Here is an 11547-nt window from a genome sequence, read left to right on the forward strand (position 1 = left end):
GCCTTCGGCTTGGGTCATGATGCCAAGGTTCTGGGATCGAGCCCCGAGTCGGGCTCCCTGCTCAGTGGGGAGTCTGCTTCTCCCTCTGCCCGATGCTCCCCCCACTTGCACGCTCTCTCTCTCTCTCTGTCAAATAGATAAATGAAATCTTAAATAAGTGAGTAAATAGGTTCACATTGTACACGTTGTAGAAAGTGATAGGGTAGGGGCAGAACTTTTAAACACCTTAATCATTGAGGGAAATTTTGAGAGGATTAGTAACTTTATAGCTGTCACTTTTGATATTGTTCTCCTGAGGGATTAATTATTATTACTGTACAAATTAGATTCATTCTCTGACATTTAGGTATATCTTTGGAATATTCGCTGATTATTTTAATTGCTAAGTATATTTGAGGGAGGGAGCTGTACTTACAAATAATCTGACTGTAGAAATTACCTGGAAGATAGATATATTCAGTTATTTTCCCTTAATAGTTTTGGGTATTCTCTTTCCCTATATGAATAGTTTGGCATCTCGGATAAGGTAATAGGTGATCCCTGGATAAAAATGTGGCGGTTTGTAACAGCCGGCAGAATGCTGCTTTTGCAGGAACATGACTGGTGCAACAGTGATTCTAACTTTTTCTTCAGGACATGGTTAACCGGAGGATTGCAATGGACATGATACTCAAGATGGCAGATTCCCAGCGTTTTAGACAGTTTATCTTGCTTACCCCTCAAAGCATGAGGTAACTTTAAAAAATTATTCTGTGAATATATACATCGAGTATATAAAAAGGGGAAATAAATGTCTTATTATCTTAATTTTTTAAATGCAAATACATTAATCATCAAGAAAAAGAAAAATCAGTTCCTGTGTCAGGAGATTTTAGAAAATTTTTCCTTTTCAGATATTTAAAATTTTGTTTATGTTTTCTCCCTTCCATAACAGAAGCAAGTTGATTGGAATATGATTATTGACTTGTTACTATTTCTATTTTGACTCTGTTCCTTTGTGGTTATCATGACCCATTAAGAAAGTAATTCTGGAAATTCTGTTTAGACTAAAGACACAGTTCATGATTTCCCTAGTCTTGGCTCTTTTCCTGGTGACTTACTGCTACCAGTCTTTCTAACCAAAGAGCTCTGTTCTGCAGTCAGTCAGCAGGTATCGAGTACTTACAAGGTGTCAGGCATTGTGTCACTTAGTGTTGATATTCTGCCTCTAAAGTGGTCACTTGATCTTATGGGGATGGAAGTTTGTGATTGGGAATATCTAGGTAACTGCTTCCTGGATAGATGAGAACAAGAGTTAGAAATAGTTGGTATATAAATCTCCTCATTTTCTTTTTCTTCTGAACTGAAAGCCCATAGCATTTAGCGGGAAGTTAATTTTTAAAAATGACAACAAATTATTTATTTATTGCGAATTACATTTCTCCTAGAACTCCGGATAGTCAGCGTGCCCCACATTAGCAGACACAGTAGATTGGTGTTTTCATGAGGGGGTATTAGCATTGTTTTTAATGTGAAAAAGTTTTCCTAGTAATCTGAGCAATTAATTTTGCTTCCTCTAGTTCACTTCCATCAAGTAAACTGATTAGAATCCTTCGAATGTCTGACCCTGAAAGAGGACAGACTACACTGCCTTTCCGGCCTGTGGGTCAAGAAGAAGAAGACCGAAGTTGATCTGTGACTTCCTAAGCCCTGTGCCGTGTCCTCACGTTGCAGGATTTGTAAAGGGAAACAGATTAGGATTATTTGATGAAATAAAATGAAACTGAAGATAATCTAAAATAAAAGAAACTCCTTTATATATCTGGCCCCAGTAAAATATGTAAATAAGTCTAGAAAGCCTACTACAACCAGCAATTTCAAATTACTGTTATTTTACTTTGAAGAATTAATTTCATAGTATTGGTTTTAAATCTTCTTTTAAGTTTGTTTTTTTTAACCATCTACTTTTATAGATTGTTGTTCAGAAGTAAAATTTTGTACATATGTACATGTACGTATCTGTTTAGTTTGGGTTCATTTCTATGGTATTTTGTAAGAATTAAAATAAAAGTTTGAGCACTGATTATATTTAGTTTTGTTTTCCAGGATATCACATTCTTACTGCAGGGTTGGGGTGCACAGGCGGTCTGTGGACAGGGACCAGGTTACAGTGGATTTATTGTCTGGTTTGCTTATTAATTATGAGGGACCTGCACGGGACTGTACAACATTACTCAGAATTCCTGCGCAGGTCATTTTGTATCATTAGAGATACAACTATTGATTTGGGCTGTACTTTTAATTATCCTGTTTCATTCAGATTTAGGATGCTCGCTGTACAGCACTTTGAAGGAGCACCAAAGCACCACCAGCTCTGACCCAGTGCCTTTCTCGGTCCTTTAACTGTCGTCCACCCAACTAAGCGTCTAACCCGTGTCACACGGGATTGTGACACAGCACCACAGCCTCACCTGTGGGCGGCGTGCTTGCCTGGTTTCAGACCCCTCTCTGTTCATGGGCCAGGGCCCTTGGCTCAGCTCTGGCTCAGCTGCGAGGCCCCAGGCTGGGGAGAAGGGCTGGGAAAACCGGGGCTCCCTCTGGAGCAGGAAAGCAGCGCAGAGCCAGAGGCCAGCCTGTTGATGGTGAGCTGACATCTGTGACATTAAAGACATGTCCCGATTTTAGAGCTGTTTAAGAATGTGGTTCTTAGAATGATGAAATACAGCATATTGTAGGAAATGGTATTTTTTGACCTTTTTTTTTTTTTTTTAAAGAAGGCATGAATAGGACTCCTGCCTATATTCTCTTTGATACCAGGGTAAGTGCTGAATTTTTAAGATAGATGTAGACATCCAAGGAGCATTCCCTGTATTGCTAGCAATAAATATTTATGTAATTGAAAAGGACGTATTTTAAGAAAAAAAGCAATATTTTAAAAGCAGCAGCACTTCTATTGTTACTGAGAAAAGCTGGATTTTATTTTTTATTTTAGTAGAGGGGAGGGTGTCTAATTAACCTCAAAGGAGTGGCAAATGAGAAGTCCAAAAATCTGTGCTTTTCTAATCTAAGATTTTACAGAAAGAGGAAATGTATGCTGAAAGTTAATAAACATCCCCCCATACCCATGCGAAGTCTGACCTTTTAAAGGTATGTTTATAACTAGTTTGTATCAAAACTATTTTTTAACATACATGTGCTTTTTCAAATAAAAAATGAAGCAGAATATACCAAATGCATAAACTTATGTTAGCTAAATAAGTTTAGTGTCTGAATCTTTGTGATAGTTTTTGAATGTTACAGGTCTCAATACAGAACGGGAAATAGAATCCTCAGGTATCTGAACATCTTTTGTTAAGAGTCGAAGATGATTCACTGCTTTAGCCTCACAAAGTTTTGGTTTCAACTATCATAAGTGAAAATATCTTCAATTAATGTTCTAATTAATTAGTAATATTAATTAATATTACTAATTAATAGTAATATTAATTAGAATAAAAGAAGAAAGAAGTTTTTAAAAAAATACGTGTAACTTCTAAAAATAAAACTTCAAATGTGTGTGTATTGAGTGAATTCACTACATCATACATAAGGTTCCCTGGCCCCTGGTTTATAATCAGGACTGAACTGAACTAATCCTGAGGTCCTGGGAAACAAGGGGCGTGTGCTCCCTTGGACTCTTCAGTGTCCTACCTTCTCAAATCCATGGGGTGGACATGATTAAGATCATTCTCAAAATAACGAACGTGATGAGTTCTAGTAAACCAAGATATGAATAATAGAGTTACTTAGGCTGATAATCAACACTAAAGATTCGGGCACTGCCTTCTTTTTTCTTAAGTATTTTCACTTCTCCATCCCATCCTCTAGTGTTGCTTTGCTTTTTTCCCCCCTCACCTTCACATGTCTTCAAGATGTCTGGAAACCAAAATGCTTCAATTCTCAGTTAGTAACTATTGTCTGGGACTCGAGCTGGATTGGAAGAGCTGCCTGCCGGGATGGCGACCAAGTGACCAGATCCCCTGTGAATTAGTACCAGTTATCATGTCCCAAGTCAGTGACGCTCTGGTTGGATTTAGGACTTTTTTATACATCATGACAGATGTCTATACTTCGACCAACTTGGATTTTCCGGAGAATTGGTTTGAAACTTAGAGTTCTAGAAGTTCAAACAGTAACTGGTATCTCATGACTTGAACTAAGTGATTGTGGACTGGAAGATACATCAAAATATTATTTAATAGGAACAGCTTTTGCTTTTTAAAGGGTGGCAAAGTAATGTGGATATAAATGAGCTATTCTTTGAGTCAGCAAATGAAATTTTCTTTCTTAATTATTTATAATATCCATACCTAACCTGTTGAATTTTGGCTGGGGCATCTGGATAGATTCCATAAAAATTAATGTGGCCTGAGAATACTCACTGATCAGCAAGCTTAAGAGGGCTGTTGCTGCCTGGTTTTCTCAAGTATAAGAATATAGAGATGAATTCATTCAAAAATGATGAAGTTCCTGCCATGTGCGTGCTTGCAACAATTTAAAGCACGGGGAATACTAGTGTGAGTAATACCAAATCTGCCCTTGGGGAGCTAAAATTCTAGCTCAGGGGAACATCTACTGTATATAATTCCAGAGAAGAGTAATTGCTGTGTGTAATAAAGTAGGGTGAGGAGTTGAGTGTGTGTGTGTGGGGGGGTGTCTCAGAAGCAGTGTTGAGGGAAGACTGCAGAAGGTAATATCGAAGCAGAGCCAAAATGAGCAAGCGAAAGCTATGGGAAGACCTGGGGCAAGGGTTCCAGACAGAGGAAATGAGTGCAAAGTCCATAAGTGAGAATGGACTTCACGTCCGCGAGTCATGAGGCCCATGTTGGGAGAGCTAGTGAGCAAAGGGGAAGAGGTGCAGAGGTAGGCAGAAGGAGGCAGGATCATTCGACATCTAATAAGTTTTCAGACCTGGTCTAGGCAACATATTCACATAATCTCTCTGGCAGCTGTGGGAGTAGGTTAGCATTCGAGTATGGTGAACGAAAGCAAGCTTTGGCGGCGGTCCAGCTAGGAGGTCATGGTGACTTGGGCTGAAGTAAAGAAGGTAGAAGCATTCAGATGGGAGATGAGACTGGGATATGCTGGTGATCGTATGGAGTTGTGAGGGGAGAATCCAGGATAATTGGCCTGGGGCCTAAAAACTGTCAGAACGATTATGCCGTTCACAGACGGAAGATGCGAGGTGGAAGCAAGCACGCTGGTACTTGGTGAGTGACATCACACCGGGGAGTGTACAGATGGAAAACAACGTGACTTGAAGAGTCTGGTGATGATATTTCACGTGCAAGATGCTGGGGAAAATCTGAACTTTTTCCCCCAAAATATTGGAAATACTTAATTGCTTATAAGAAAGGACCTCAGGGAACCCGACGTGATTTTATTTAGAGCTCTAATTGACTATGGGTGTCTTTATTCCCCTACACATCCTTCACCTTTAGACTCTGAAGACATCTGTTTAAGCATGTGCTTTACTTCTTGACATGAGTTCCAGCTATGTGGAGGAAATAAGCATCTGGCCTCTTAGGAAAGAAGTTTGTATTGTTCATCCAAGACTGTGATCCTGAAGGAGTGAATTACAGGAAATATGAAGACTTCAAACAATAGGAATCCCTTGTATAAAGCAAGACTAGGAATCTAATTCCCTCGAACACAGATGGGTCTGTGACTGTCTTGTCATCAATAAAATGCGATGGAAGTGATATTTCATGACTTCTGAGCTCAGGTCAGAAAATTCTAGAAAACCTCCACCCTCTTTGTAAGACTACTTGTGCTGAGCCTGAACCACCATGAAAGTCGTGAGTGCTGGGGCACCTGGGTGGCTCAGTCCATTGGCCTTCTGCCTTCAGCTCAGGTCACGATCCACAGGATGAGCCCTGTGTCTCGCTCTCTGCTCAGAGAGGAGGAGCTTGCTTCTCCCTCTCCCTCTTCCTGCTGCTCCCCATGCTTGTGTGCATGCCCCCCCTCCCTGCCCCATCAAATAAATAAATCTTTAAAAAAGAAAGAAAAGTCATGAGCACATGAGGCTACCATCCTGTGAGGAAGCACAAACTAGCCCGGGGGGAGGAGCCCTGAGACTAAGGAAGAGAGTTGCCAACCAGACCCCAGCTGCCGCATCCCCATAGGGCTGCAACTGCAGGACCGACCCCGAGCCAGCATCAGCCGCAGGAACCTCTCACAAACTCCTGACCCACGGAAACCATGGAAATAGTAAAACGATTGTTGCTATTAGTAACCACTAAGTTTCGGGGAGGAGTTATTGTGGGGCACTGGTCACTGAGCCACTCCCATTACTAGCCACCTCTAGAAACTATCCTGATGTGATGCTTCCTTTTGTTTTACGTGACATCGGTGTTCTTATTGTGAGAATGCATTTTACATCTATATATATTATACTGTGCATAAGATTTTGTTACTATTTTCCCCATTTGGCATTTAAAAGAGTTATGTCCCGGGGGGCCTGGATGGCTCAGTCAGTTAAGTATCTGCCTTCAGCTCAGGTCATGATCCCAGGGTCCTGGGATCGAGCCCTGTGTAGAGTGTAGAACTCCCTGCTCAGCGGGGAGTCTGCTTCTCTCTCTCCCTCTGCTCCTCCCCCTCTCGTGCACTCTCTCCCTCTCTCTCTCTCAAATAAATAAAATCTTTATTTAAAAAAAGAGTTATGTCCATGTGGCTGTGTGCACGTCAATCTCTTGCCTCCAGCCAATGTGTAGAGCGCGTAAGCTGCGTTGACCACATTTTACTTACCTATTCCTCTAGTCATGAACCGCCAGATTGCCTGCAGTTCCCACACACCACTGTCACAGACACCTTGGGACACGTCCCCTCAGGGCCCTCTGTGAGAGCTTCTTGGGGCCATATACCCAGAGTGGGAGTGCCGCCTCTGCGGGCACAGGCACACGTATTCTAGCCACGTGCCACCCAACCGCTCTCCAGCAGCCCGGCACCTGTCTATACTACAGTGCCGTGCTCCCTTGCTGGCCCAATTTCTACATTTTATTTATGAAAAGAACTAGTCAGGGGCCCTGGGGGGCTCAGCCGGTTGAGCATCCAACTCTTGGTTTCAGCTCAGGTTGGGATCTCGTGGGTTGTGGGAAATAGCCCTGCTCAGCTCTGTGCTCAGCAGGGAGTCTGCTTGAAGATTCTCTCTCCCTCTGCCCCTCCCCCGACTCGTGTGCATTCTCTCTCTCTCTCTGAAATAAATAAAATCAGCCTTAAAAAAAAAAAAAGGAAAGGAAAGAACTAGTCAGTCTGCTAGAGAGTTTTTTTTCCATAATTGCCCTGAATATCCATGTGGCTCACTTCCTTTGTTCAGGTCTTACTTTAAGTGTCATCTAGCCAGTCTGTCACAGCCACTGGGCCATTCCATCACTCCCCATCCTTCTTAGCTTGTGGTTCTTTTCTTCCTTGTACTTACAGGTGGTCATCTGTGTGTGTGTGTGTGGTGTTTGGTTATTGTCTGTCTCCCCACCCACCCACCCATAAGGATGGCGCTGGGTGCACAGTAGGTGACCGACGAAGATTTGCTACGAATGCAGTGTCAGTCTGACTTAGCCGAGTACCATTCTAAGGAGCCTCCCTAGCTCCTCACCCCTCCTCCCCCTCACTTAGGGGCAGAGAATATCCGGAGGCTCCGAAGCTCTCCTGGCTCTCCCTGCCCCCACGTTGGACTCATCATGCACGGGAGTGAAGGACATTCTATTACCACTTGGGACGGGTCTACCAGTGATTCGGGGACTGCCGGTGTCCTGAGTGTTTGTGGTGAGGTGTGTTGCCCACAGCTTCTTGTTGAATGGATGCATGGAATCACTAGGCCCTGGTCTCTGGTCTTAGTTAATGATCCTAAGACAGACAAAGGAAGAGTTATTTTGGGGGGAAAAAAAGACACTCAATAGAAAGTGAATAATATAGCACTGTCCTGTCTGATACTATAGCTATTAGCTACATGTGGCAAATTAAATGTAAATCAATTATTTTTTTAGAGGGGTGGGGGAGGGGAGAGAGGGAATCTTAAGCAGAATCCCTGCTAAGTGCAGAGCCCAACTTGGGACTCGTTCTCATGACCCTGAGATCATGACCTGAGCTGAAATCTAGAGTTGGACACTTAACCAACTGAGCCACCCAGGAGCCCTAAATTTAATTAAAATGAAAAATTCAGTTCATCAGTCACCCTAGCTGAATTGCAGTGCTCAGTCGTTACGTGTAGCTAGTGCAGACACGTACCTTCCCACCAGCATAGAAGTTCCGTTGCACAGCACTGTAGAAAAGTCTGAGCTGCTCTACATACGTTCTGAAAATACCAACCTGGGTTTGGAGTTCTTGAGGGAATTCTGCCTGCTTTCCTCAGGCTTAAAAGGGTCAGAATTTTGTCCCATCATGAAAAATAACAGCTAGCGGGATGCCTGGGTGGCTCAATCAGCTAAGCTTCCCACTCCTGATTTTGGCTCAGGTCATGATCTCAGGGTGATGAGATTGAGCCCCATGTCGGGCTCTGTACTCAGCGTGGAGTCGGCTTAAGGTTCTCTCTCGCTCTGCCCCTCCCCCACTCTCTAAGAAAGAAAAAGAAAAAAAATAACAACTAGGATATTTTTGACTTGGAAAGCCAGACGTGTTCTTTCCTACAAGTTGCTTTTGGAGGACTCATCTCAGCTGGCTGCGTGTGTCCTCCACAGCCGGTGAAGAAGGTAACGTGTTGCTAACACCCAGTCACATTGAGATGAAAATTTTATACAATGAGCATTTTTTGAGAACGAACAAGTTTTAGGTTTTATTTAAACTTTACATACCACGTTAATTGCTCCTCTTTTGAGGGCCAAGATGAAGAGTTGGAAAGTTGCTTTTTTCTCTTTTGTTGTCATTGAATCTCTGAATTCAAAAGATGTGTGTTTTAGGGCAGATTTGTAAACTGCTGCTAGCAACCCTTGATAATTACGAACATCCATTTCAGATTTAAAATTATGAAATAAGAATTGAAGGAAAAAGTCAAATGTTATAAATTTATTTGGGACATCTATTGCCACCTCTTTGGAAGCCTTTGAAAATTCAAGCAGAAATCAATACACTTCCAGCTTTTTTTTTTTTACTTTCAATAAATAATATCTTTGTGTATATGTATATAGAGATAGATATACTTAATTAATGAGTCATTTAGCAGGATTTTTAAGTTTTATACTGCATTAATTCCAACATAGTTCTTTCCAGATTGATAGAATGCAAATGAGGTAAGAATTAAGGCAAACCTAAAAGGCATGCAAATGTAGCACATTTATCTTCACTGATAATACAAGCTCTTGAGTGTGGACCACCCAGAGGAGCTGAGGCCCCTCCGTGTGCCTGTCCAGTACTATTTTACAGGAGAATGGTGACACAGCTTATATTAAGTTACATTACCGTGGGGGGCTCAGTGCTACTAACATGTAATCAAGGAGACACAAGCATTAGCAAAACATGAACAAGAAACCATAGAACTCTTTGCAGCACATTTCTGCCCAGGCTTGAGGGGAGAAGGGTTTTTATGAAATGATCTTACACATATCACATTGTGGCAGGTTGTTTTATAATATATGCTTTTAAAATTCATTAGCAAATGACATTCTCATGCACACAAGTGTTTCAAACACAAGAAGCAAGTCCATTGATAGGTAGTCCAAGCAATATCTGTGTGCGTGTATGTGTTTGTGTGTGTGTGTGTGTGTGTGTCTTAATAGCTGCAGACTGAATGGAACATTGAGACTTTTGTGCAGTCCATAGCGTTGACCTCAGCTCATTTCTGAATGTCGCACTGCAGAAGTAATACAATGGAAGGGTCGCTCTTTGCAGCTTCTTTGAATTCATCCAGTGTAATCTGGTCATCTTTGTTCTTATCCATCTTGCTGAAAATCTTGTCTACTCGCTGCTCAGGCGTGAGGCCGTCCTCGTTCATTTTCATCATGATCACAGTGCCTACCATCTTATAGATAGCCTTGGGAAAACCAGAAACAGAGCATAAAGTTCTCCCAAGATATGATAAAGAATTTAAATTTACTTCAAAGGACTCCGAAATCGTTTTAAATAAGACAGCGATATAATCAAATACTTGTGAGTCTTGTGACTAATTGAGCATAAAGGAATTTCATCTGACTCCCAGGTTTCTGGCTGAAGGAAATGCGGAGAAAAAGGACCTCAGTGGTAAGCACAGGAATAATAGACGAGAAGATTCAGGAGGAAAATGATGAGTTCAGTTTTAAACATTCTGGGTTTGAAGGGCAGATGAAAGTCACCATGCACTAGTCCTTGAAGATTTAGGAAAACAGAAAAGGTGGTCCCAGATGAGAAGGAACCTACAGTAGGTTAAGACAAGCAAGCAAGGTGGGCTGGTAACATTCAGCCCAGAAAGAAGATAGTTTAGGGATATCTGCGGATCAGGGACTCTGTTCATAAGTTAAAGAATCCAACTATCCAGTTCAATTAACTGTTCACAAGTAATTCTCAACATGGGAATTTCCTAAATAGAAACGACTTTCTTAGGAGACTGCCTCAAGGAAACAAATGCCCATCCACACGAATACTTGCAGGGGAATGTTCTAGCAGCATCATTAATAAGGGCCAAGAAGTGGAAGCAACACCAGCACTCGCCACTGGCAAACAGATAAACAATATGATGAATCTGTACAACTGAAAACTACTTTAGAAATTAATAGGAACGAAACACTGATAAATCCTGCCACATAGACCAAAAAAAAAAAAGACGCCAGACAGGCCATATATTTATATTGTATGATTCTGTTTATATGAAATGTCCAGAGACACAAATCCATAGAGACAAAGAAGAGTGGAGTCTTCTGAGTCCCTAATAGGAGCAGGCAGGTGGCAGGAGAGGTCTTACTGGGGGAATGAAAATGTTCTAAAATTGGATTACGGTGATGGCTGCATACTTTGGTAAATTTACTAAAAATCATTTAATCGTACAGTTAAAATGGGTGAATTTATGGCCTGTAAATTATAACTCAACAAAGCTTTTTAAGATGCCAGTTAGGGGAGCCAAGATGCCCACCAGGGGAAAGCTGGTTTGAGGAAGAGGGGGATATCCGGCAGAGCAGAGCTAAGCCAAGGGCAGAAGAACTGAGTCTGATAATATCCTCGGCGCCCAGCGTCAGGGCCCAGTGGCCTGGATCTGTGACTTTTCCCACCACGGCGCCACCGAAGCAGGGGAAGGGGGACCCAGAGAATTCAAGGCCTGGCCTGCAACTACCCGGGCTCTAGGCAGGGAAGAAAAGAAGTCCCCACAGCCTAGGGCCCAGGAAGCTTACTCCTGGGGGGTCGGCCTCCTGTGCCCTGCGGCCGTGGTCCTAGACTCAGTCCCCCTCCGTCCCCCCAGTCCAGAAGTCCAGCCTCATCCCGGCGTCCACCGAAGCCCCGCCGTCCCGGCCCTGCCCCTGCCAGGTTCCCCCACGACCCCTAGCCAAGGCCCCCCTACGCCCCGCCCCGCCCCGGCCTCGCCGGGATCTCGCGCAGAGGTCCCCCTCTTCCCCACCCCTTAACCCCTGCCCC

The 11547-nt window shown here is 42.7% G+C and overlaps 2 protein-coding genes across 3 annotated transcripts in view; one reads left to right on the forward strand and one right to left on the reverse strand.

The window, feature by feature from the left end:
- Positions 1–2071, forward strand: part of SMC6 (structural maintenance of chromosomes 6) — a 70430-nt gene extending 68359 nt beyond the window's left edge. For both annotated transcript variants that reach the window (XM_034659878.1, XM_034659877.1), the window contains exons 26-27: positions 634–731; positions 1560–2071. In XM_034659878.1, the coding sequence (XP_034515769.1) occupies positions 634–731; positions 1560–1671 (210 nt within the window). In that variant the 3' untranslated portion in view covers positions 1672–2071. The remainder of the gene's footprint in view (positions 1–633; positions 732–1559) is intronic.
- A 6936-nt stretch (positions 2072–9007) lies between these two features.
- The window catches only part of VSNL1 (visinin like 1), a 108477-nt gene continuing 105937 nt past the window's right edge, over positions 9008–11547 (reverse strand). The window contains exon 4 of the mRNA XM_002914987.4: positions 9008–9979. Within this exon, the coding sequence (XP_002915033.1) occupies positions 9782–9979 (198 nt within the window). The 3' untranslated portion in view covers positions 9008–9781. The remainder of the gene's footprint in view (positions 9980–11547) is intronic.

The sequence above is a fragment of the Ailuropoda melanoleuca genome, chromosome 4, assembly GCF_002007445.2.
Source record: "Ailuropoda melanoleuca isolate Jingjing chromosome 4, ASM200744v2, whole genome shotgun sequence".
Classification (NCBI taxonomy): domain Eukaryota; kingdom Metazoa; phylum Chordata; class Mammalia; order Carnivora; family Ursidae; genus Ailuropoda; species Ailuropoda melanoleuca.